General features: G+C 47.5%; 1 protein-coding gene and 1 pseudogene across 1 annotated transcript; both read left to right on the top strand.

The window, feature by feature from the left end:
• Nucleotides 1-5,254: 5,254 nt before the first annotated feature.
• Nucleotides 5,255-13,094, top strand: LOC149437509 (uncharacterized). Its single transcript, XM_089660870.1, has 2 exons — nucleotides 5,255-6,146; nucleotides 13,036-13,094. The coding sequence occupies exons 1-2, from the start codon at nucleotides 5,255-5,257 to the stop codon at nucleotides 13,092-13,094; spliced, it is 951 nt and encodes a 316-aa protein (XP_089516996.1).
• LOC149437510 (U2 spliceosomal RNA) lies at nucleotides 11,560-11,733 on the top strand (annotated as a pseudogene).
• Nucleotides 13,095-23,802: the final 10,708 nt, after the last annotated feature.

Below are 23,802 nucleotides of genomic sequence, written 5' to 3'. Positions count from 1 at the left end.
AGCTCAGAGGTGAATTTTCACACTGATACATTGTATACTTTTTACTTTCTGTCCAGTGCAGAGTTCCTTTAATTGTTATGTAGTACATTTCTAAAATCCCGCCAGCAAACACCAGGTGATAAATAACGAACGTGTGCTTTTTTTAACCCCTCACCTACCGGGCACTTCACCCCCCTCCCTGCACAGGCCAATTTTCAGCTTTCAGCACTGTTGCACTTTGACAATTGCACGGTCATGCAACATTGTACCCATATGACATTTTTATCATTTTTTTTTCACACAAATAGAGCTTTCTTTTGGTGGTATTTAATCACCTCTGGGGTTTTCATTTTTTGCACTATAAACAAAAAAAGAGCAAAAAATTTGAAAAAAAAAAGTTTTTCTTTGTTTCTATTATAAAATGCAGCAAACAGGTAATTTTTCTCCCTCACTGATGTGCATTGATGAGGCAGCACTGATAGGCACTGATGAGGTGGCACAGATAGGCAGCACTGCTAGGCTGCACTGATGAGGAGGCACTGATGCTGCGCTGATAGACACTGATATGTGGCACTGATGAGCAACACTGATGGGTGGCACCACTGGGCACCACTGTAGGGCACTGATCATCAATGCCCTCTCTGCTCTGTGGCAGCTGCCAGTTATCGGCAGCATTTTCCTCACACTGTGACGGCGTGAGGAAAATGTCAAAAACCGGAAACTGTATTTACTAGGTGATCTGCTTTGTCATTGGACGCTGCTGATCACGTGGTAAAAGGCTGCTGTGATTGGCCTTTTACCTCATTATCACACATACAATGGAGAGCCGCCTGTGTACTATTCCTGGAACACACAGACATCTTCTATTCCACCCCCAGACCTGACATCTACACAGAGCCTCCATCATCCAACTCCTCATGGAAGACTTCCTAAAGTCACCAACTACAAATTGCAGATAAAAGCACAAAAAGTCAAGTATTAGAAATGTTTACAGTGTTTCTTCTTTCAGTTTTTGTTTATTCACTTGCAGTGTGCCTCTGAACTTCCTAGAAATTGTGACTTCTCCAGGAGACTCATTTCCCAGGCACAGCACACTTCTTTCTCTCCTCTTCTGGAAGTGTCTAATTAATGTCTGTGATGGCCCAGCTCCTCTGTCCCTCACCTTCCTTCATATCCTTTTATGCAGCAGCCAGAGGAGGAGCAAAGGGGAATGCTACAGAATGACAGCTTTCAGTCTACTGAGTCTGCTTGTAGGCAGGTAGAAGGTTTGTTCCCCTTTAATTCTCGGACCACTCCCTGATTTGGGTCATTTCCTCTGGGAAGGCTCTGCCTGTTCAGGTTTGAGCTGAGTCTCTCTGGGGTCTTTCAGGAAAATGTTGGCCATGTGAGGAGAGGAGTGTATCGTGCCTCACCACAGGATGGCGCCCCTGCACCTTGGGGAATGCCAGGGAAGGAGCGGTGGAGTCATGTGACCTAAAAGGACTATAATGGCCGACCCGTCACAGGGCATATACTGCCGTGGATTGGCTCCTACGGGTACCATAATGTACCTGTACACCGGGGCTTTCTTCCAGGTCTGCACACACCCGGAAACCCCAGCTGTCATTTGCTGCAGCACTAACTGATCAGTGCATCCTGGCCAATGATTTATAGCCGAGACCCGCTGGTCGGCTGAGCAAAAGACAGAAGAGAGCTCTGTGTTGGTAAACAACACAGTGCTCTCTTCAGACAGCAGTGATGTGCCATTTTTTCCTTCCTGCACAGCAGAGAGGTAAAACAGTCACATCACTTTGTAAAAGAAGCATATATTATGCACCTTTCATTTGTAACCCTTTAATTGCCCCTAGATGTTAACCCTTTCCCAGCCAGTGTCATTAGTACAACGACAGTGTATATTATTAGGACTGATCATTGTATTAGTGTCACTGGTGATGTCAGTGGCAGTTAGAGTCCTTTCACACAGGGCGGACCCATTTAGCGGATCGGATTGCTCAGTGGGAATCTCTCCGCTGATCCCCTTTGAGCAAGCGGATGAAAGTTCTGTGTCTCTGGACACAGAGCAGCTCGCTCTCCTCAATGGGCGGTCAGATGAAAACGAATGGCCTATTCATTTCCATCCGACCAGATCCGATGGACAGGCGGAAGGGGAATTGGATCCCCATCAGTCCCTTTTTTGTGGATCAGATCAGACTGGATGCCGGCGGGTGTAAACGGATACATGTCCATTTACATCACAGCTCCATAGAGGAGAATGGAGATTCCGATCAGATCTGCCTGCAAAACGGGCAGTCGGACCCAATTGGAAAATCCATGTGAAAGAGGCCTTAGCTCCACTCGTGTTAGTTTGTGTCAGATTGCCCGCTGCACTATCACAGCCCCACTATAAGTCACTGATCACTGTCATTACAAGTATAAAAAATAAATAAATAAAAATCCAGTATATACCATTGTTTGTAGATGCTATAACATTTACACAAATCAATTATTATGCAGTGCTCAGCATAAATGAGAACACCCCAACAGACTTGTCAGAAAACCTTTACTTTCCTTTCAGAATCCACCTTTTCTATGGGACACTATACTACAAAATACTCCCACAAATGGGAGCCATTGATTGCAAACAAGATTTGTTAATTTGCACACACAAAAAAGTATTTTTCCCAATTCATTCAAAACCATGTTACAAAAATGAATACATCCCAATGAAAGTCTTATTTCAGACCAGGGGCGGACTGACCATTTGAAAACTCGGGCACTGCCCGAGGGCCTGGGGTCAGTAGGGGGCCCCATGAGATGCCCCTGGTACCTTTTTCATAGGCTTTTTTGAGTTTGGGCAAGGACACAGGGGCCCCATGATCCCCTATTGCCCGGGAGCCCCATGAGTTGTCAGTCCACCCCTGTTTCAGACAACAAAATCCTAATCCTAATTGAACTACAGGTGAGTCTAATTTTTCATTAAACAGGTGTCCAGCAGACAGGTGATTATAAAAGGGCGTTACTTAACTACTTGCCAACCGCAGATAGCTGAATGACGGCTACACTGCGGCCGGCCAGTTCTGGGAGGGCGTCATATGACATCCTCACAGAACGCGCTCTCCTGGTGGTGGCAATGTCCATCAGTGTGGCCGCATGAGTGCTGCTGGTGTCGGGGAGCTGCATTTCATTGATGGTATCATGAATTCACAGATGTACTGCTCTGTACTGAAAGAGAAGATGCTTCCATCACTCCGTGCCCTTGGTCGTCGTGCACTTTTCCAACATGGCAATGATCAAAAACACACATCTAAGGCCACTGTTGCATTTCTGAAGAACAGGGTGAAAGTGATTCAGTGGCCAAGTATGTCTCCTGTTTTGAACTCAATCGAACACCTATGGGTGTCACGATCGCAAGATCGGCGCCACCAACATGAGACAATCCCACGATCGCGACGTCTAATATGTCACGATCGCAGCGTCAGACCCCAGACCTTCTCACCAAACTCGTGACCGAAGGACTAGCCAATCTAAAACCGTGATGTGACGTGCGTAACAATGCCATGCCTAGCTTCACCCTGCACAACGATTTTCCAACTAACGGACCACAATCGATGTACCGGCAGCCTGGGCGATCGTTACTGGGTCGGGTTAATTATGCAACTAACCCTCCACACTGCCACCACCTCCTTTTTGTACAGAGAAAGAGGAAACGCGCGTTATCAGTTATAACACTATAATGATTGAAATAATCATCTGTATAAAACGGTCTGCAGGCCGAATATACAGAGGTTTAAACAAACAGTAGCGTCTCTTTAGAGGCAGGAATTCGTGAGTTGCAATACAGAGCTATAGAAACAGTTCAACACTTTCAGAAAGAAAGATTTATTACTAAAGGTCAAACGGGTGCAATAATAATATTTCCAGAAAAAAGATGTAACCAAGATATATATGTAAATATACAGAGAATAACAGCACAGCAAAAAGAGATCAGAGAGAGGTTAAAGGGTTAAGGTACTTGACATTATGCCTTGGATGTAAGCAGATCAAGTTTCTGAGCAGAAGGGGCATGGGTCTCCCCCAGGTGGTATTGATGTTAAAATGGGAGACGTCTTCAACTCACTACTCTTAGGCTTGACAGCCTGTTTTAAAGTTGCCCAGCAGGGGGTGGCTCTGAAGTAAAGGACCAATCCCCTGTTTAAGGAGGAATCGTCAGGTGGAGCCCTAAACTGGAGCCAACATCTTTCATAACTCATATTCTGGTCCATAACTTTCCATCTGCACAAGAGACAGTCCACCCGCGGGTATATTATTATGCAGACAAGTCTGAGGATTATTTAGATATGAATTATGAAATTATATACTGCACGGTTCACGGGTTCTATGTTTCGGCTTCCCTGATGGTCCAAGACAAAGCAAGTGATCAAACTGTTCGCCTGCTCATTGGCCATCTGACGAGGTGTCCAGTTTTTATGTAAGTCTTTCATATTCCAAGATATGAGACATAGGGGAAATATGGATCTTTTAAAAATTATATCTGGTGTGTGCTTCTTGGGAATGCCTTGAACTCCTGGGAAGGCTCCATTATCTTTTTACGAGGTGTGAAATTACACAGGTACTTTGGACAGTGAGACTCCAACTCTCTTGGGAAAGCTGGTCTTATCTCTTCCTAGGTGAGAAAGGATACAGCTTTCACAGACAGCTCGGCACCTAGCTCAGAGATGCCTTGGCTGGCCAGTGACCCATAACCAGCACACACACACACACACACGCACACACTGGCCAAATGTCTCCTCTCAGTAAGAGGGAGCGGTAGGGGAAGGATAAGGGAGAAATGGCTACTCTTAGCAAGATGGAGTCTGCGTACGGCACTGTGTGTTGCGCATGTTTGCGGCAATGAGGAATTCTGAAGAGATCGCTTCTCGGCCTTTTGGCTAAGATCAAGTTTAGTATCGACCTTGCCTTTAGGGGTGTCCCTGCTTCCAGCTAGGACGTTGAGAACCACTTGCATCTATCCCAGCCATTTGGTCTGTGTGGGGTACCCTCTACTCGGCCTGGTAGGATCGTCGATTAAATTCGGCTTCACCTGCTTGCTGCTATTGGGTTTGAGGCTTAGCCCCCACACAGAACGAGTTTGTGATCTTCCCCCCCCCTTGTTCACTCTGCGTCACTACCTCCGGGCAGTAGACGCTCAATAGCCTTTTCAAAGGCTAAGCAAGAGTGAAGCCGCCGAGGAAGAAAAAGGAGAAGGAATCCGCTAAAGATCTCTTGGAAGCCCTCCTGAGAACTCCTCTGCGACAAGATGGGGAAGAACAAGCAAACCGCCAAGAAGCCGCTGACCGCCGCCCCCGCCCCTGCCAAGACCCCGGGAGAAGCCGCCTTCACCTCCACCTCAGAACGCTCCGGCCCTGCAGAAGGTCTCCCCTCCCTGGAGCCCTGGATGAAGCAGACAGTCGTGCTGCGGCTGAAGGAGGTGGAAGGCAGAGTCCCGGACATGACCCCGGAAGTCTTCGGCAAGAAGATGATCCTGGAACAAGGATTCAGCAAGGCAGAGACCCTGTCGGTGCAGTCCTTCGTGAAAGGTATCTTCTTCATAACCTTTGTCTCGTTACAGGTCTGCAGAAGGTACTGGGAGATGGTGAAGACCTCTGGGCCCGATTCCCCTTTCCGCAAGTTCCTTGCGAATTCTCCCATTCAAAGGGACGAAAGGCGGATAACGGTGTCCATGAGGAACCCTCACGTCCCCGGAAGAGATATCGCCACCTATCTCCAGAGGTTCTGTGTCGTGTTGAAGGACCCAGTCCGGATACTAGACGCCAATGGCTTCTGGACAGGTAAGTGGGCCGTATTTTGCAGATTGCTGAGAGATCGTCCCGCTGGAGATCTCCAACACCTGCAACAGTGCTTCTCCCTGGGAGCATCCGCAGGACTTCTACACTACCCGGATCAACCCCAGTCATGCCGCAGGTGCGGACAGCCGGGGCACGAGGGTAAGGATTGCCATGTGCTCTCTTGTAGGTTCTGCCGGTCTGCAGGTCACGAGACCAAGGATTGCCCAAGGTCCAAAACCTGCAACCTCTGTGGACGGTCAGAGCACGTCTACAGGGACTGCCCAGAGAGAAGGACGTATGCGGGGGCCCTGAGCAAGGGCCCTGCTGCTAAACCAGCGCCACAGAAGCCTCAGAAGGACCCAGGTAAGAGGAACCCCCCTCCCCCCACCCCAGCCCCCCCTACCCCTCCGGTGTTGGAGGCCGCCCCCCCGGACCCTGGTCCCCCTGCCCCCGGCCCTCCTGCCCCCCCTGCCCCTGGCCCTCCTGCCCCCCCCTGCCCCCCCTGCCCCTTGCCCTCCTGCACCCCCTGCCCCTCGCCCTCCTGCCCCCCCTCCCGGGCCCGGTTCCGCCCCCCCCCTGACCTGTCCTCACAGGAAGATTTCCCGCCCCTTCCCCCTGCCACCCCTGCCAGCAGCTCTGCGGCGGGGAACAGGAAGCGGAAGAAGGAGCAGGCCAGCCCGGCGGCGGAGGACCCCTCCTCCTCCACCAAACGGCCTGCTGTCCTCCAGAATGCCGCAGGTTCCGACCCCGTGGGGGAGGACCTCGACACGCTGGAGGAAGAAGAGGTGGAAGAAGAGATGGCTCTGACCCGGTCGGAGCCAGATCTCTCCACCGACTTCGATGAGGTCCTCAACGAGGTCCTCAACCAGATCGGTCTGAGCCAGGACATTGGTCAGCCTGCAGAGGTCACCCCCCCTCTCCAGGGGAGGTAAGTACAGCCCCTGCCGACTAACCCCTTCATCTCTTTCCCATGATGGCTGAGATTTCTATCTTTTCCGTTAATGTGAGGAGCATCAAGGATGTGTCTAGGAGGCAGACTGTGCTGACCTTTCTCTCCACACAGCAGAGTGATGTCTACATGCTTCAGGAGTGCACCCTTCCCCCTCTGAGGAGGTACACTCATTTGTCCTCCCAGTGGACCCACGGTCTCTCCTACTGGTCTGGGGGTGGCGATTGCAAGTCTGCAGGGGTAGCGGTTCTTATCAGGGGAGGTCGTTTCACTGTTGACTCTGTCCACGAGCTCGTCTGTGGCCGCCTTTTGGTCATAGACGGCTCGTAGGCGGGGGAGCCAGTTAGGCTCATCAACGTGTATGCCTCCCCGGAGAAGAATGCGCGGCTGGAGCTTTTCCAAACCCTGCGGACGCAACTCGTCACAACGAGAACAGTAGTAATCGGCGGTGATTTTAACTGTCCGATAGAGGAGGATGGGTGCAGCTCCAGCATGTACGCTAAACTCGACGCCACCTCGAAGCTGCTCCGGGAGGTGATTGCGGAGGCTTCCCTGCAGGACGCCGTGGGATCCGTAGGGCGCGGCTCCGTGAACTACTCATGGAGCCACCCCGATGGATCTGTGCGTTCCAGGATTGACTTTGTGCTCACCTCTAGGGCAGTCAGGCACCGCGGGTTCTCCATGGTTCCCTGCTTTTTCTCTGACCACAGGGCCATTCAATTTCGGGGTGACCTGGGAGAGGGCTTTGCCCCGGGCCCAGGCTCCTGGAAGCTGAATTACACCCTGCTGGACGATGAGGAACTGCTAGAGGAGCTCAGGGAAACCTACGGTGCCTGGCGAGAGGAGAAGTCTTTCTTTCCCAAAGTAAGCGACTGGTGGGAGTTCGTGAAAGTCAAGCTGCGCAGCTTCTTTCAGGCCAGGGGACGCCAGCAAGTGTGTGCCAGGAGGAAGGAACTCAGGAGACTGCAGCATCAGCTGCAGTCCCTGCAGGACCTTCATCTCTGTGGCTGGGACGTGAGGCAAGACCTGGAGGACACCAAGAAGAGCTTGAAAAAGCACTTTGAGGAAGAATCCAGGCACATTGTCTTCCGTGCCAAGGTGGAGCATCTAGAGAAAGGTGAAAAGTGTAACTCTTTCTTTTTCAGGAAACTCCACTCAGGACACACACCCCTGTCGGAGCTGCGCGACAAGACTGGAACACTCCAGAAGGGGAAGGAGGCCGTGATGGAAGTGGTCAGCAACTACTACACCGACCTTTACTCCCCCAAAGAAACAAACACGGCAGCGGCCGACAGATTCTTGTCAGGTATCTCTAACACTATTGATCCTGCAGATTTGTCGGCCACCAACGCCCCCTTGACGTTGGAGGAGCTGCACTCTGCCGCTAAATTCTTTAGGCGGGGCAGGACCCCGGGCTGTGACGGTCTCCCAGCAGAGCTCTATGTAGCGCTGTGGGACCTCGTGGGTCCGGACCTGATCGAGCTGTACGAGGAGATGGTGGTGGAGGGCAGGATGCCTCCTTCGTTGAGGGAGGGGATGATCACGATCCTGTACAAGCGTAAGGGGGAGAGATGTGACTTGAAAAATTGGTGTCCCATCTCTCTCCTGAACGTTGACTACAAGATCCTCGCCAAAATCATGGCGAACAGGCTGAAGGCTGTCATCGGACAGATCATCCACCCGGATCAGACTTGCGGCATTCCTGGCCGCAGGATTGCGGACAGCCTAGCGCTTGTCCGGGACACGGTCCAATACATCAAGGACCGCCGTGTGCACGCGGCCCTGGTCAGTCTTGATCAGGAAAAGGCCTTTGACCGTGTCTCCCATGGGTTTATGTGCAGAGCCCTGCGCAGGTTTGGTCTCGGGGAAATGTTTTGTTTGTACGTTGACGTTATGTATAACGATATTTGCAGTTCCGTGCAGGTGAACGGCTGGAAAACTGACCCCTTCCCGGTCCTCTCCGGGGTCAGACAAGGCTGCCCTCTTTCACCTCTGCTTTTTGTTTGCTGTATAGAGCTCTTCGCCGAATGCATCAGACGGAATCCAGAGATCGGGGGAATCACCGCACCGGGACCAGACAGACGGGAAGTGAAGTGCTCGCTCTACTTGGACGACGTGACGGTGTTCTGTGCCAACCAGCGCTCCATCGACCTGCTTGTCCAGACCTGCGAGGACTTCGGCCAAGCTTCGGGGGCAAAAGTCAACTGCGGGAAGTCGGAAGTCATGCTCTTCAGAAAGTGGTTCCTGCCTTCTTCTGCATCCATGCCCTTTGGCATCAAGACAGACTTCATGAAAATTCTGGGAGTTTGGTTTGGTGTCGAGGGCGCAGCCCTGAAGTCTTGGGAGGAGAGACTAGCCAAGATGAGGCAGAAATTTGGACTTTGGAGCCTCAGAGACCTCACCATCGAAGGGAAGACACTGGTACTCCGCAGCGAGATTCTCCCTGTGTTGCAGTACCTCGCCCAGGCCTGGCCCCCACGGGTCAACACCTGTAAGGCCATCACCAGGGCGGTGTTTCACTTCATCTGGGGCTCCAAGATGGACAGAGTGAAGCGGGCAGTCATGTTCAAGGAACCCCTCAAGGGCGGTAAGGGCGTGCCCGACATCGCCACCCAACTGAAGGTGTTCTTTGCTTGCAACTGCATCCGCAGAACTTTGCCCAAAAGGATTATGGACTCTGGCGGGAACGCAATGTCACGCTTCTTCCTGTTGCCTCTCTGGAGGTCCCTCGGGTAGGACACTTGGGACAGTTCCATCCCCTACAACTGGGACACTCCTTGGTACTACTTGGATACCTTCAAGTTCATCAGGGAGCAGGGGCTGCAGGGAGTCAAGCCTGACTTGTGGAAACCAAAGACCATTTACAAGCTCATCAGAGCAAGCGACATTTTGGAGTTGGTTCCAGGCCTGCCTTCAGACACCTGCAAGGTGGTCTGGAGGAATGTTTCTTCCAACATTCTCACCAACAGGCATAAAGACCTGGCATGGATGGCAATCCAAGGGGGGTTGCCTCTCAGGACATTTATGCATGCCAGGAACCTGAGCAGATACAGACACTGCCCCTTCTGCATCAGCCATGAGGAAACGTCTCACCACGTTTGCTGGGAGTGCTCTTTTGCTCAGGCCCTGTTGGGGGCCCTGGAACCTGAACTCAAGGACTTTGTACCACAGACAGCCATCACTCACTTTGGGGTGTTGAATGGACTATTCTGTGGAACTTTTTCTCTGGAGGACATTGACAGCGCCTGGCGGGTGCTGTGTTGTTTTAAGGACGCTTTATGGTGCGCCAGGAAGCGCCTCATCCACCAGCGGGAGAGGATGTCCATTGAGGACTGTCGCAGACTGATCCTCAGTCTGCTCAGAGACTATTCCTTGATGGACTTTAAGGAGGAAGAGGACGTCTGAAGATTTCCCCTCCCCCCTACTCCCCCTTGCGTGTCTTTGTCCCTTCAATAAAGCTTCGGGCCTGTGTCCCCCCCCTTTTTTTTTCCCTCCCCCCCACACACCCGATGCTTGTTGTATAGTGTAACTTTCGGTTTTCGTTTTTTGCATGACATCGTGACATTAGGAAATGTTCAGTGTATTAGGATGCTATGGTTTCGGGGTAAGCGGCGTTATGCATGACGTGGTGGTCTGGAGATTCGTCCTCCACGCACATCACATCAGGCATCATACCGCTGAGCGAATGTATTTATTTCTGAATGTATTTATCGTATGCTTGGAACTGTATTGCAATGTGGTGCGCTGCGTTGCAGTACAGGGTGAGATGTACCCCGATTACAAAGTATCATGTTGTTTTTTATACTTCTGTAATAAAAGTATCTTTTCAATCAAAAAAAAAAAGAGGAATTCTGAAGAGATGAATTGAGCATCACTCTCCATCTAGCATCCAGGCTCTAAAAAACATTGTTTTTGAAGACTGGAAAAAGATCGATGCTGCAATATGTCGCCAACTTGTTCATTCCATGCCTAGAAGACTTGGTGTTGTCCTTACAAATCATGGAGGTCATACAAAATACTAGATGGAGTTGTTTTTGTGGGGTGTATTCATTTTTGCATCAACTAATTGGAGTAAAACTGAAGATTTTGTAATCTAAATTATATTATTAACCTTACCTTCATGTAATGAGCTAAACAAATGTTCTATAAAACTCAGTTTTGTCAAAATGTTGGAAATTGTTCTTGTGTTCATTGAGATATTGATTAAAATCTTATTTTTCAAAAGGGATGTACTCATTTATGCTCAATGGCATGAAGCAGAATACATTTTGGCCTAAATTTATTAAATTTTGTTTTTTATTTTTTATTGTCTAGGTTTTCTAGCAGAAAGTGGAAAACATTTTTTGTTAAAAAATATTTTAGTCTTTTTGTTTATATCATGAGAAAGCTCAATTTGTGTGAAAAGAAAGTGATATAAATTTCATTTGGGTTCGGTGTTGCATGACTGAGCAATTACCAGTTAAACTAGCACAGCAGTAAATAGCATGGCCATGAAGGGGTCAAACCTTCCGGGGCCGAGGTGAATAAGCAGTGTGCCCTATCAGTGAGGACACCACAGCACCCCTCCTGTAGAATGGTGGGATTTGGGGACCAGGACTTTGGGAGGTAAAGTGTTCCAATTATGAACCTTTGGCCAATATCCTGGATATATATATATGCGACATCTATGAGTGCGGAATTACTACCAACACTACGGACTGATATGTTATTCTTCTCGCACTAAGGGAAAGAAACTCCTGGCCTCTTTGATGTCTCAGTTGGGGAGCAATGTCCGGGAAGTGTGTCTTGTGAGGATGGAAATGACTGCTCTGCGGTATGTGTATATAAGAGGCTTCTCGGCCTTTTGGCTAAGATCAAGTGTAGTATCTGTTCTTATCAGTAGGGGTGCTCCACCATCATTCCTGCTTGCGAGGATGATTGGTTGTATAGTACCCCTGCTGGTAGGATGGGGGTCCTGATGGTTATTACAGGGCGGAACAGAAACCGAGGGGCCCACAGGTAGTTGGGGCCCGGGAGTAATTCCCCCCAGGAACGCCAGAGGGGCCCAGTTCCTCCTGATATGAACGGATCTACCTTGTCTGGCCAGGGGCCAGGGAGGCAGAGAGTCTGCGGAACAGTGCCCCCTGAGTGGTCGCCTCAGGGGTGCTCTTAGTAGCACATGGGGATGGGATCCCACGTGTGAAACGTGCACATGGTCACTGTTCTAAACACTTTTTCTGCACTTCGCCTTTTAGGGCTAGGCCTTTTGGCTAAGTCCAGGGCAATTTTTATGCTACGAGCCTCAGGGCCTAGCCAGTGCACAATTGCACGGCCACTTTTTTTATTTTTTTTTACTTATTTATTTAACTTATTTTTCTCCCATGGTTTGTCACTTTTCACTTATGTGTGTGTTTTTTTCCTCATGGATGGTAGGGTGTGGGTCCTCGGGCCTACTCTGAAGTCTAGGGGGAGGATGTGTGGCCTTTTGGTTCCTTGCTCCCCTGTCCCTATGGGGTTTCTCTTCGGGAGAGCCCCTTACCAAGTACTTGGTGGCTGGTCTAGGCTAGCCACAAGGAAAGGGGTCCACCAGGCCTTTTGGCTAGGTGGACCACATTGGAACCTTAGTCCCTGTCAGGAGCTTTTTGCCCCGGGGAATCAGGGTAGAGATCCTACCCCTTCGGTGGATGGACAAAGCACACCCCTAAGTGCACTTTTTTGTGTTGGTTTTGCACTAGCGCGTTTTTTGTCCACTTACGGGTTTTTGTTTTTCGCACGTCCGCGGACTTAAAAAGAAAAATGTGTATATAAGAGGGATTCAGTTATGAGAGGAGTCATGGTACACTGGGAGGTAACTGTGCAAACATAGCGGTCACAGAGCAGGCGGTGGTCGGAATCGCTCACCTGGCAGTGAGAGATGACCCCTCAGGAAACGTGTCAGATGCCTTTGTAACATGGCCCAGAGTGTTCAGATGGACTGGGAGTTTGGACCCGGACCACGAGTAAAACATGGGCCCATGTAAGGAGGTGCTCTTGGCGTGATGACAACCAGGAGGATGAGGGAGAGACTGTGGCCTATGGCCTGCATCCGTGCCTGTGGCTAAAGTGTGGGCTTGGAGAAAGAACCAATTAAATGTCTGAAGCTCTGCCTGCTAAGTGGGATGCTGTGCTGCATGTGCCTCTCACATGTATGGCATAGAGTGAACCGTCTACATGCTGACATCGCATCAAAGATGGCAGCACCTAGCAGATGTCTCGGCACTTTTGGATTTCTACACAAAGGAAGCTTTTACAGGTAAAACATATGCTTGAATACGTTAAATTCAGCAAAGATTTTTCTGGAAATGAATGGTCACATGACCGGGTTTATTCAAGGATTCATGTAAGGCAATCTGCAAGGAAAGGCCCTGGGGCAAAGATCTGTTCTGGGAGGAAAATGATCAAAATGAGCAAATGGGGTGGCCAGGCTTTAGGGAAAGCTAACAGAATTGTGGGGTGAATCAGTAGAGCGATCGCCAGCAGATGGAAGGAGATCCTGGTTCCTCTATATCAGGCATCACTAAATGGCGGACTGTGGTCTGAATCCAGACCAAGCCACTGTCCCATCTGGACCGCCATGGTTGCGCCATTTAGAAGCTTCTTCAACATTGTCACAGCAGAGCAGAGTGCGGGAGGCTCAGGTAGTGTTGCCACCTCATCCCTTTAATCCCGAACACATATTAATTACACAGGTTCTGGGGCTGATTAAGGTGGTAATTAAAATCATTTGGTGCCTTATCTGCATTAAATCAGCCCCAGAACCTGTGTAATTCATGTGTGTTCAGTTTTAAAGGGATGAGGTGGCAACCCTAGGCTCAGTGCAGCATTGAATGGAGGGGGGAAGCAGGAGCTGCCAGGTTTGTAAGCTACCCAGCAGGTGATTGGTTGCTAGGACACAGGGCAGTCCTAGCAACCAATCACCTGCTGGGTAGCTTACAAACCTGGCAGCTCCTGCTTCTGCTCTCTATTCAATGCTGTGCTGTGCCTCCTGCATGCAGTCCAGCACACTTCTTTAGGGGGGAATGACATAAAGGGGGCAATGCTGTGGGATGGTGACGTAAAGGGGGGCAATGCTGTGGGGGGGGGGGGGGGTGACATAAATGGGGACAATGCTGTGGGGGTTATGTAAAGGGGGCTATGCTGTGGGGGGAGATGTGATGGATGCAGTACTGTAAGGGGGGAGGGGGGCAGTGCTGTGGAGGACTTGATGTGAAGAGGGCAGAGCACACTACTGCGGGGGGATTTGTGATGTGAGAGGGGGGCAGTGCTGTGGGGAGTGATGTGAGGGGGGGCAGTGCTGTGGGGAGTGATGTAAGGGGGGGCAGTGTTGTGGGGGTGATGTAAAGGGGGGCAGTGCTGTGGGGAGATGTAAAGGGGCACTGCTGTGGGGATATAAGTGGGGCAATACTGTAGGGGGTTGGGGTGAAGGGTGCAGAGGACAGTACAGTGGGGGGGGGTGATGATTTGAAGGGAGGTTGAGGACACTGCCACCACAGTACCTTTTTTGGGCAGCCAAAAGGGGATTTCCTATGTAAATGCCATGCTGCAAATACTAGCTTTGTTTGGCCCACAGTTGCAGCACACCCTGTAGCAATCGAGCACACAGAGATGGACGCGGTCATCCATTTTGCTCCAAACCCTCCATCTTGTATCTCTCTCCTTCTCCAAAATCCCCCCTCCCTCTCTGTTGAATGACACGTGGTCTGATTGATGCAGAGAGCACAGGCAATCAGGCTCAGTGGGAGAGCTCCAGGGCTATAAAATCTCAACTGAGCTGGTGCCCAGATGTCTGTTAGCTTCTCAATCTGGGATATTGTAAAGCCATAAAACCAAGTCCTTCCCTGAGCTCAAAGACATTCCAGGTAGTCGTAAAATGGACTCAAATTTAAAAATCCCCTTTTCCCCTATGATTTTATATCTTGGATTATGAAAGATTTACATAAAAACAAGGCATATATTCAGTTTGGTCACTTTAATACAAGTCGCCTGATATATTACACCCCCTAGCTGACATCTACAGGAGAGCAGAAAATTATATCTCCTTAACCGTCTCAAGCAGGTATGTCATATTTCATATATAAACATTCAGCAGATGCTTCTGCATATTAATCTACTAGTGGCTAGGCTGCTAAATGCACCGAGGGTAAGTTATGGGTCATGATGTCAACTTGTGAGGGATTTTGGTCCTAGCTGGGGTCTCCACTAGAGATGAGCGAATTATTCAAAAATTTGATTCGGCTGATTCGCCGAATTTCAGGAAGAAATTCGATTCGATGCGAATTTATTCGCTACGAAGTTAACTTATAAAAAGGGTTTCTAGGCTTCAGAGAGCCTTTAAATTAGTGCAGAACACTGTACCTTTAATTTAAATGCCCTTGGAGATGAGGAAGGAGAAGGAGAAGGATGAGAAGAAGGAGAAGGAGAAGGATGAGAAGAAGGAGAAGGAGAAGGATGAGAAGAAGGAGAAGGATGAGAAGAAGGAGAAGGAGAAGGATGAGAAGAAGGAGAAGGATGAGAAGAAGGAGAAGGAGAAGGATGAGAAGAAGGAGAAGGATGAGAAGAAGGAGAAGAAGGAGAAGGAGAAGGAGAAGGATGAGAAGAAGGAGAAGGAGAAGGATGAGAAGATGGAGAAGGAGAAGGATGAGAAGATGGAGAAGGAGAAGGATGAGAAGATGGAGAAGGAGAAGGATGAGGAGAAGGAGAAGGAGAAGGATGAGAAGAAGGAGAAGGAGAAGGATGAGAAGAAGGAGAAGGAGAAGGATGAGAAGAAGGAGAAGGATGAGAAGAAGGAGAAGGATGAGAAGAAGGAGAAGGATGAGAAGAAGAAGGATGAGAAGAAGGAGAAGGATGAGAAGAAGAAGAAGGATGAGAAGAAGGAGAAGGATGAGAAGAAGGATGAGAAGAAGAAGAAGGATGAGAAGAAGGAGAAGGATGAGAAGAAGGAGAAGGATGAGAAGAAGAAGAAGGATGAGAAGAAGAAGAAGGATGAGAAGAAGGAGAATTCCAAGCCGGCAAAAAGTGTATCTGCAGAGCTCCGCTATTTCTTAGCGGAGCTCTGCAGATACACTTAGCGGAGCTCTGCAGATACACTTTTTGCCGGCTTGGAATTCTTCTTATTTTCATCCTACTTCTTCTTCTTCTTCCTCTTCATCCTCATCCTCTTCTTCTTCTTCTGAGGATGAGGATGAAGAAGAAGAAGTAGGATGAAAATAAGAAGAATTCCAAGCCGGCAAAAAGTGTATCTGCAGAGCTCCTCTATTCTGCAGATACACTTAGAGGAGCTCTGCAGATACACTTTTTGCCGGCTTGGAATTCTTCTTATTTTCATCCTACTTCTTCTTCTTCTTCTTCATCCTCATCCTCAGAAGAAGAAGAAGAGGATGAGGATGAAGAAGAAGAAGAAGAAGTAGGATGAAAATAAGAAGAATTCCAAGCCGGCAAAAAGTGTATCTGCAGAGCTCCGCTAAGTGTATCTGCAGAGCTCCGCTATTTCTGACAGTTCTGTGACATTCCCTCCATACAGCGGTTGAAACATTGTATCTATTTGTTTCCATAAATGGAAACAAATAGATACAATGTTTCAACCGCTGTATGGAGGGAATGTCACAGAACTGTCAGAAATAGCGGAGCTCTGCAGATACACTTAGCGGAGCTCTGCAGATAGATACAGCGGTTGAAACATAGGCTATGTTTCAACCGCTGTATGGAGTGAATGTCAGAGAACTGTCAGAAATAGCGGAGCTCTGCAGATACACTTAGCGGAGCTCTGCAGATAGATACAGCGGTTGAAACATAGGCTATGTTTCAACCGCTGTATGGAGTGAATGTCAGAGAACTGTCAGAAATAGCCTATTTCTGACAGTTCTCTGACATTCACTCCATACAGCGGTTGAAACATAGCCTTTGTTTCAACCGCTGTATCTATCTGCAGAGCTCCGCTAAGTGTATCTGCAGAGCTCCGCTATTTCTGACAGTTCTGTGACATTCCCTCCATACAGCGGTTGAAACATTGTATCTATTTGTTTCCATTTATGGAAACAAATAGATACAATGTTTCAACCGCTGTATGGAGGGAATGTCACAGAACTGTCAGAAATAGCCTATTTCTGACAGTTCTGTGACATTCACTCCATACAGTGGTTTCAACCGCTGTATGGAGGGAATGTCACAGAACTGTCAGAAATAGGCTATTTCTGACAGTTCTGTGACATTCCCTCCATACAGCAGTTTCAACCGCTGTATGGAGGGAATGTCACAGAACTGTCAGAAATAGCCTATTTCTGACAGTTCTGTGACATTCCCTCCATACAGCGGTTGAAACATTGTATCTATTTGTTTCCATAAATGGATTCCATTTATGGAAACAAATAGATACAATGTTTCAACCGCTGTATGGAGGGAATGTCACAGAACTGTCAGAAATAGCCTATTTCTGACAGTTCTGTGACATTCACTCCATACAGCGGTTTCAACCGCTGTATGGAGGGAATGTCACAGAACTGTCAGAAATAGCCTATTTCTGACAGTTCTGTGACATTCCCTCCATACAGCGGTTGAAACATTGTATCTATTTGTTTCCATTTATGGAAACAAATAGATACAATGTTTCAACTGCTGTATGGAGTGAATGTCACAGAACTGTCAGAAATAGCGGAGCTCTGCAGATACACTTATGGAAACAAATAGATACAATGTTTCAACCGCTGTATGGAGGGAATGTCACAGAACTGTCAGAAATAGCCTATTTCTGACAGTTCTGTGACATTCACTCCATACAGTGGTTTCAACCGCTGTATGGAGGGAATGTCACAGAACTGTCAGAAATAGGCTATTTCTGACAGTTCTGTGACATTCCCTCCATACAGCAGTTTCAACCGCTGTATGGAGGGAATGTCACAGAACTGTCAGAAATAGCCTATTTCTGACAGTTCTGTGACATTCCCTCCATACAGCGGTTGAAACATTGTATCTATTTGTTTCCATAAATGGATTCCATTTATGGAAACAAATAGATACAATGTTTCAACCGCTGTATGGAGGGAATGTCACAGAACTGTCAGAAATAGCCTATTCCCTCCATACAGCGGTTGAAACATTGTATCTATTTGTTTCCATAAATGGATTCCATTTATGGAAACAAATAGATACAATGTTTCAACCGCTGTATGGAGGGAATGTCACAGAACTGTCAGAAATAGCCTATTTCTGACAGTTCTGTGACATTCCCTCCATACAGCGGTTGAAACATTGTATCTATTTGTTTCCATTTATGGAAACAAATAGATACAATGTTTCAACCGCTGTATGGAGTGAATGTCACAGAACTGTCAGAAATAGCGGAGCTCTGCAGATACACTTAGCGGAGCTCTGCAGATACACTTTTTGCCGGCTTGGAATTCTTCTTATTTTCATCCTACTTCTTCTTCTTCTTCTTCTTCATCCTCATCCTCTTCTTCTTCTTCTGAGGATGAGGATGAAGAAGAAGAAGAAGAAGTAGGATGAAAATAAGAAGAATTCCAAGCCGGCAAAAAGTGTATCTGCAGAGCTCCTCTAAGTGTATCTGCAGAATAGAGGAGCTCTGCAGATACACTTTTTGCCGGCTTGGAATTCTTCCTATTTTCATCCTACTTCTTCTTCTTCTTCATCCTCAGAAGAAGAAGAAGAGGATGAGGATGAAGAGGAAGAAGAAGAAGAAGTAGGATGAAAATAAGAAGAATTCCAAGCCGGCAAAAAGTGTATCTGCAGAGCTCCTCTATTCTGCAGATACACTTAGAGGAGCTCTGCAGATACACTTTTTGCCGGCTTGGAATTCTTCTTATTTTCATCCTACTTCTTCTTCTTCTTCTTCTTCATCCTCATCCTCAGAAGAAGAAGAAGAGGATGAGGATGAGGATGAAGAGGAAGAAGAAGAAGAAGAAGTAGGATGAAAATAAGAAGAATTCCAAGCCGGCAAAAAGTGTATCTGCAGAGCTCCTCTATTCTGCAGATACACTTAGAGGAGCTCTGCAGATACACTTTTTGCCGGCTTGGAATTATTCTTATTTTCATCCTACTTCTTCTTCTTCATCCTCATCCTCAGAAGAAGAAGAGGATGAGGATGAGGATGAAGAGGAAGAAGAAGTAGGATGAAAATAAGAAGAATTCCAAGCCGGCAAAAAGTGTATCTGCAGAGCTCCTCTATTCTGCAGATACACTTAGAGGAGCTCTGCAGATACACTTTTTGCCGGCTTGGAATTATTCTTATTTTCATCCTACTTCTTCTTCTTCTTCATCCTCATCCTCTTCTTCTTCTTCTGAGGATGAGGATGAAGAAGAAGAGAAGAAGTAGGATGAAAATAAGAATTCCAAACCGGCAAAAAGTGTATCTGCAGAGCTCCGCTAAGTGTATCTGCAGAGCTCCTCTATTTCTGACAGTTCTGTGACATTCCCTCCATACAGCGGTTGAAACATTGTATCTGTTTCCGAATAAAAACATCTGTATCCTAAATGGAAACAAATAGATACAATGTTTCAACCGCTGTACATGTGAAGGAACTGTCAGAGAACTGTCAGAAATAGCGGAGCTCTCTGCAGGGACACTTTTGCCGGCTGATCGGGAAAAATCCGATTCGCGCACCCGAAGTAGGCAAATATTCGGATTCGACGCGAATCGAATTTTTCCTGAAATTCGTATCGAATTCCGGTTCGCCTGGTTCGATTCGCTCATCTCTAGTCTCCACCTACACCTCCCTCCCGAAATGAGGCGATTGGTTCTCTGCTTCAAGGAGACACCCTGCTGAGTTCCTAGAAAAGCTGTTATGCTTGGAGCAGAAAGTTAAGCTAAGCCTTGTAACATCGGAACCAACTTTGGGAGACGAACCTTTTGCTCTGACACTTGAAAGCTGCTTAAACCAGGACTTTTGGCAAGTACTTTATCTCTCTAAATTCCTTTCTGTTATCTCTTTGATGTGTTATTGCTCTCTGTATATTTATATATATATATATATATATATATATATATATATATATTGGCTACATCTTTTTCTGCAAATATTTTTATTGCACCCTTTTGACCTGTTAGTAATAAATCTTACTTTCTGAAAGTGTTGAACTGTTTCTAAAGCTCTTTAATGCAAACTAAGAACCCCTGTTTCTGAAGAGCGCTACTGTGTGTGTTTAAACCTCTATATACGCTGCCTGGGGTGACAGTGGTATGCAGTCAATTTTTCAACATCATAGTGTTATTGCTGATATTGCCGAGTTTCCTCTTTCTCTGTACAAAAAGGAGGTGGTGGCAGTGTGAAAGGTGAATTGCGTAATTAACCTGACCCAGTAACAATCACTCCCAGGCTGCAAGTACACAGATTGTGGTCCATTAGCTGGAAAATCTTTGTGCATGGTGCAGCTGGGCGTGGCATTGTTACGCACGTGACAGCACGGTTTTAGATTGGCTAGTCGTTCAGTCACGAGTTTGGTGAGAAGGGCTGGGGTCTGACACCGCGATCGTCACACACCCCATTCACTGAAATGGATGACATTTGGCGGTGATCCTGCCCGGTGAATGTGACATGGGGTATATCTGCCATGGCTGTGAAGCAAAATATCACAGCCGCTGCATGTGTGAGACCCCAAATGGATGCATATTGTCTTTAATTGTGGAACACCCTTGCTATAATGTCAGCTGCAGGATGCTAAAACCAACACAAGATGGCAGTGTCCTGCAGATTCAGTGGCACTCACATCCTGCAGGGCAGCCCCATGGACCTTGTACGCCGAATCGCAGGACTTTGCTAGGGAGCCGTATATCAGAGGACTACTTTTCCCAGAAGTCCTGGTGTGTGTGGGTGGGGGCAGATATATACAGAAGCCTGAGAGAATGGACAGGAAGTGAGAGGGGAGAGAGCCGGAGAGAGGAAGCAGAGAGAGAGTTGTGCTGACTGCCAGAGAACCGGACCAGGCCGCAGAGTCAGAGAGAGGAGAAGCAAGGAGGAGTCGCTGATCTTGTCACCTTGTTCAGTAAGACAGTCTGCCAGCAGGTGACCGGAGCGCAGTGACCGGATGGAACGCTGCACGTGAGGCCAAAGAACCTGTGGGGGCCCCCATCCGCCGGTAGAAAGACAACCAGGACCTGCTGGAAGCCATTGACCGGGTGAGAGAGTCCCATACACCAGTTAAGCCAGAGAACACTGACATTCTCCTCATATCTGCTACTTTTCCTGCACACAGTTGTGGACATTGCATTCAGTTAACACGTGTTGTGGCCTAGTTTTCATAGCCGCTACTGTGGAACACATTTGCAGGGCAGTCCAATCATCAGAGCTGACCGCAGTGCACACCTTCTACAGGTCAGATCACTTCAGTGCTCCATGAACCATTGGCCTACCCTCCTAAAGGAACTTCTACCACCATTACCATTGGTTACTGCATCCCAGGGTGGAGTTGCCCTTTTGCCAACAAGTCCATTTGCCTGTTTGACACTTTATTTGTCTATAACCTTTTCTCAGTGCATTAAAGGGAAAAACACCCAAGTCAAGTGTCATTTAAAGGGAAAGTCCTTGTCCTTTCTTCTACCTCCCCTTTGTATTAATCTTGTCAGGAATGATCACTTACATCACTGTTTACTTGTGCACCAACTGGGCCCCAGTGAGCGCACAGAAGAATCCTCACTGCATTTAAAGGGACATTGACTACCTTGGTCAAAAATCTCTTTTATCTCAGATTTAAGCCTTGCCATCAGATTCTGAGGGCCCAAAGTGAGCTAGACCCATTGTTGTTAGTTCTTGTTGCTCACTGGGGGTGACACCACCTCAGGTAGAAAGTACTGGATTCCATCTAAAAAGCAGGCCTGAGATTCTGCTATATGTGTTACTTCTTTGCTTTGAGTTGCTCAGAGTAATCATTGCCATTCCAGGTATCAGTACCAGTTTGTACTTTTCTTACTGTTCAGCCAAGCTTACACTGAAGTTTAATATAAACCTCATATCAGTTTACTGTAACCTGTGTGTGAGTCGGCTTTCTGGGGGTCATGTACTCTGGGCAAAGGAATCCTGTGGTGTCAGCAGAGGTTGGGCTTCCAGAGAGGGGTCCAGAATGACAGGGAACCAGAAAATAACTCAGCGACTCCTAAGGGGGTAGTGCTACAATTGTACAGTCTGGGAGCATTAAAGCCACGGATTATCTTTCTGTTTTTACTGCCACTTGGCTGCCCATGTGAACAAAGCCTAGAAGTGTGAACAAGTTCAGGAGGGGCAGTATTTTTTATATGAAGCGGATATCAAGAACAAGGGGCATGACCTCGAAGTAGAAAGAGGTAAGTTCAAAACTAACCACAAAAGAGAAGTTTGGGAATTGAAAAAAATATCCATACTCACCTCTATGGCTGTAACATTGCATCTGTCCTCCACTGGTGTAAAACTGAGAACTGAGTGATCAATGGCCACTGATCGCTCAGTTCTTATTCTTCTCAGGGTGGAGAACAGTTGCTGTCAATCACCTACTCTTCTCTCTGCCCCTCCACTGCTCACTGGTGTGGAGAGGGGGCAGGCACAGGTGGCTTCATCTCTCAGCATGACACTGAGAGCTGGTGCCAGCTGTCAATCAGGCAGCCTGGAAAAGCATTACAATATTGTCAGAATCCTTCCAGAGCCTGGAACAGCTACAGTTAGGTCCATATAAATTTGAACACAGGCACAATTTTAGTTTTTTCACTTATTTACCAAAACATATTCAAGCTATAGTTCTATAATGGATATGGGCTGAAAGTACACACTCTCAGGTTTAATTTGAGGGTATGTACATCCAAATTGGAGAAAAGGTTTAGGAATCACAGCTCTTAAGAGTAGCCATCCCCCCTTTTTCAAGGGACCAAAAGTAATTGGACAATTGAATCAAAGGCTGTTTCATGGCCAGGTGTGGGCTACTCCTTCGTTATTTCTTCATCAATTAAGCAGGTAAAAGGTCTGGAGTTGATTCTAAGTGTGGTATTTGCATTTGGAATCTATGACTGTGAACCTACATCATGCGTTCAAAGGAGCTCTCCATGCAAGTGAAACAGGCCATTGTAAAGCTTCAAAAACTAAACAAATCCATCAGAGAGATAGCAACAACATTAGGAGTTGCCAAATCAACAGTTTGGTACATTCTGAGTAAAGAAGAATGTACTGGTGAGCTCAGCAACATAAAAAGGCATGGACGTCCATGGTAGACAACAGGGGTGGATGATCATAGGATCCTCTGTGGTAAAGAAAAACCCATTCACAACATCCAGACAAGTGAAGGACACTCTCCAGGAGGTGGGGGTATCATTGTCAAAGTCTACAATCAGGAGAAGACTTCACGAGGGCAAATACAGAGGGTTCACCACAAGGTGCAAACCATTAATAAGCCTGAGGAATAGAAAAGCCAGATTAGATATTACCTAAAAAAAAAGCCAGACCAGTTCTGGAAAAGCATTCTTTCGATGAAATTAAGATTAATCTGTACCAGAATGACAGGAAGAAAAAAGTGTGGAGAAGACTTGGAACAGCTCATGATCCAAAGCACACAACACCATCTGTAAAACATGGAGGAGGCAGTGGGATGGCATGGGCATGCATGGCTTCCTGTGGCACTGGGTCATTGGTGTTTATTGATGATGTGACAGAAGCAGCCGGATGAATTCTGCAATGTTTAGATATATACTGTAAGCCCAGATTCAGCCAAATGCAGCAAAGTTGATTGGACGGCCCTTCACAGTACAGATGGACAAAGATCCAAAACACACTGCGAAAGCAACCCAGGAGCTTTTGAAGGAAAAGGAGTGGAATATTCTGCAATGGCCGAGTCAGTCACCTGATCTCAACCCAATTGAGAATGCATTTCACTTGCTGAAGGCAAAACTAAAGGCAGAAAGACCCACAAACAAAAAACAACTGAAGACAGCTACAGTTAGAGCCTGGCAAAGCATCAGAAAGGAGGAAACACAGTCGATGGTAATGTCCATGGGTTCCAGACTTCAGGCAGTCATTGTCCGTAAAGGATTTTCAACAAAATATTAAAATTAACATTAATTATTTATGATTATATTCAATGTCCAAT

The sequence above is a fragment of the Staurois parvus genome, unplaced genomic scaffold (genome assembly GCF_062004578.1).
Source record: "Staurois parvus isolate SC_StPar_1 unplaced genomic scaffold, SC_StPar_1.0 ptg001284l, whole genome shotgun sequence".
In the NCBI taxonomy this organism is placed as follows: Eukaryota; Metazoa; Chordata; class Amphibia; order Anura; family Ranidae; genus Staurois; species Staurois parvus.
This window is presented reverse-complemented; position numbering and strand designations above follow the sequence as displayed.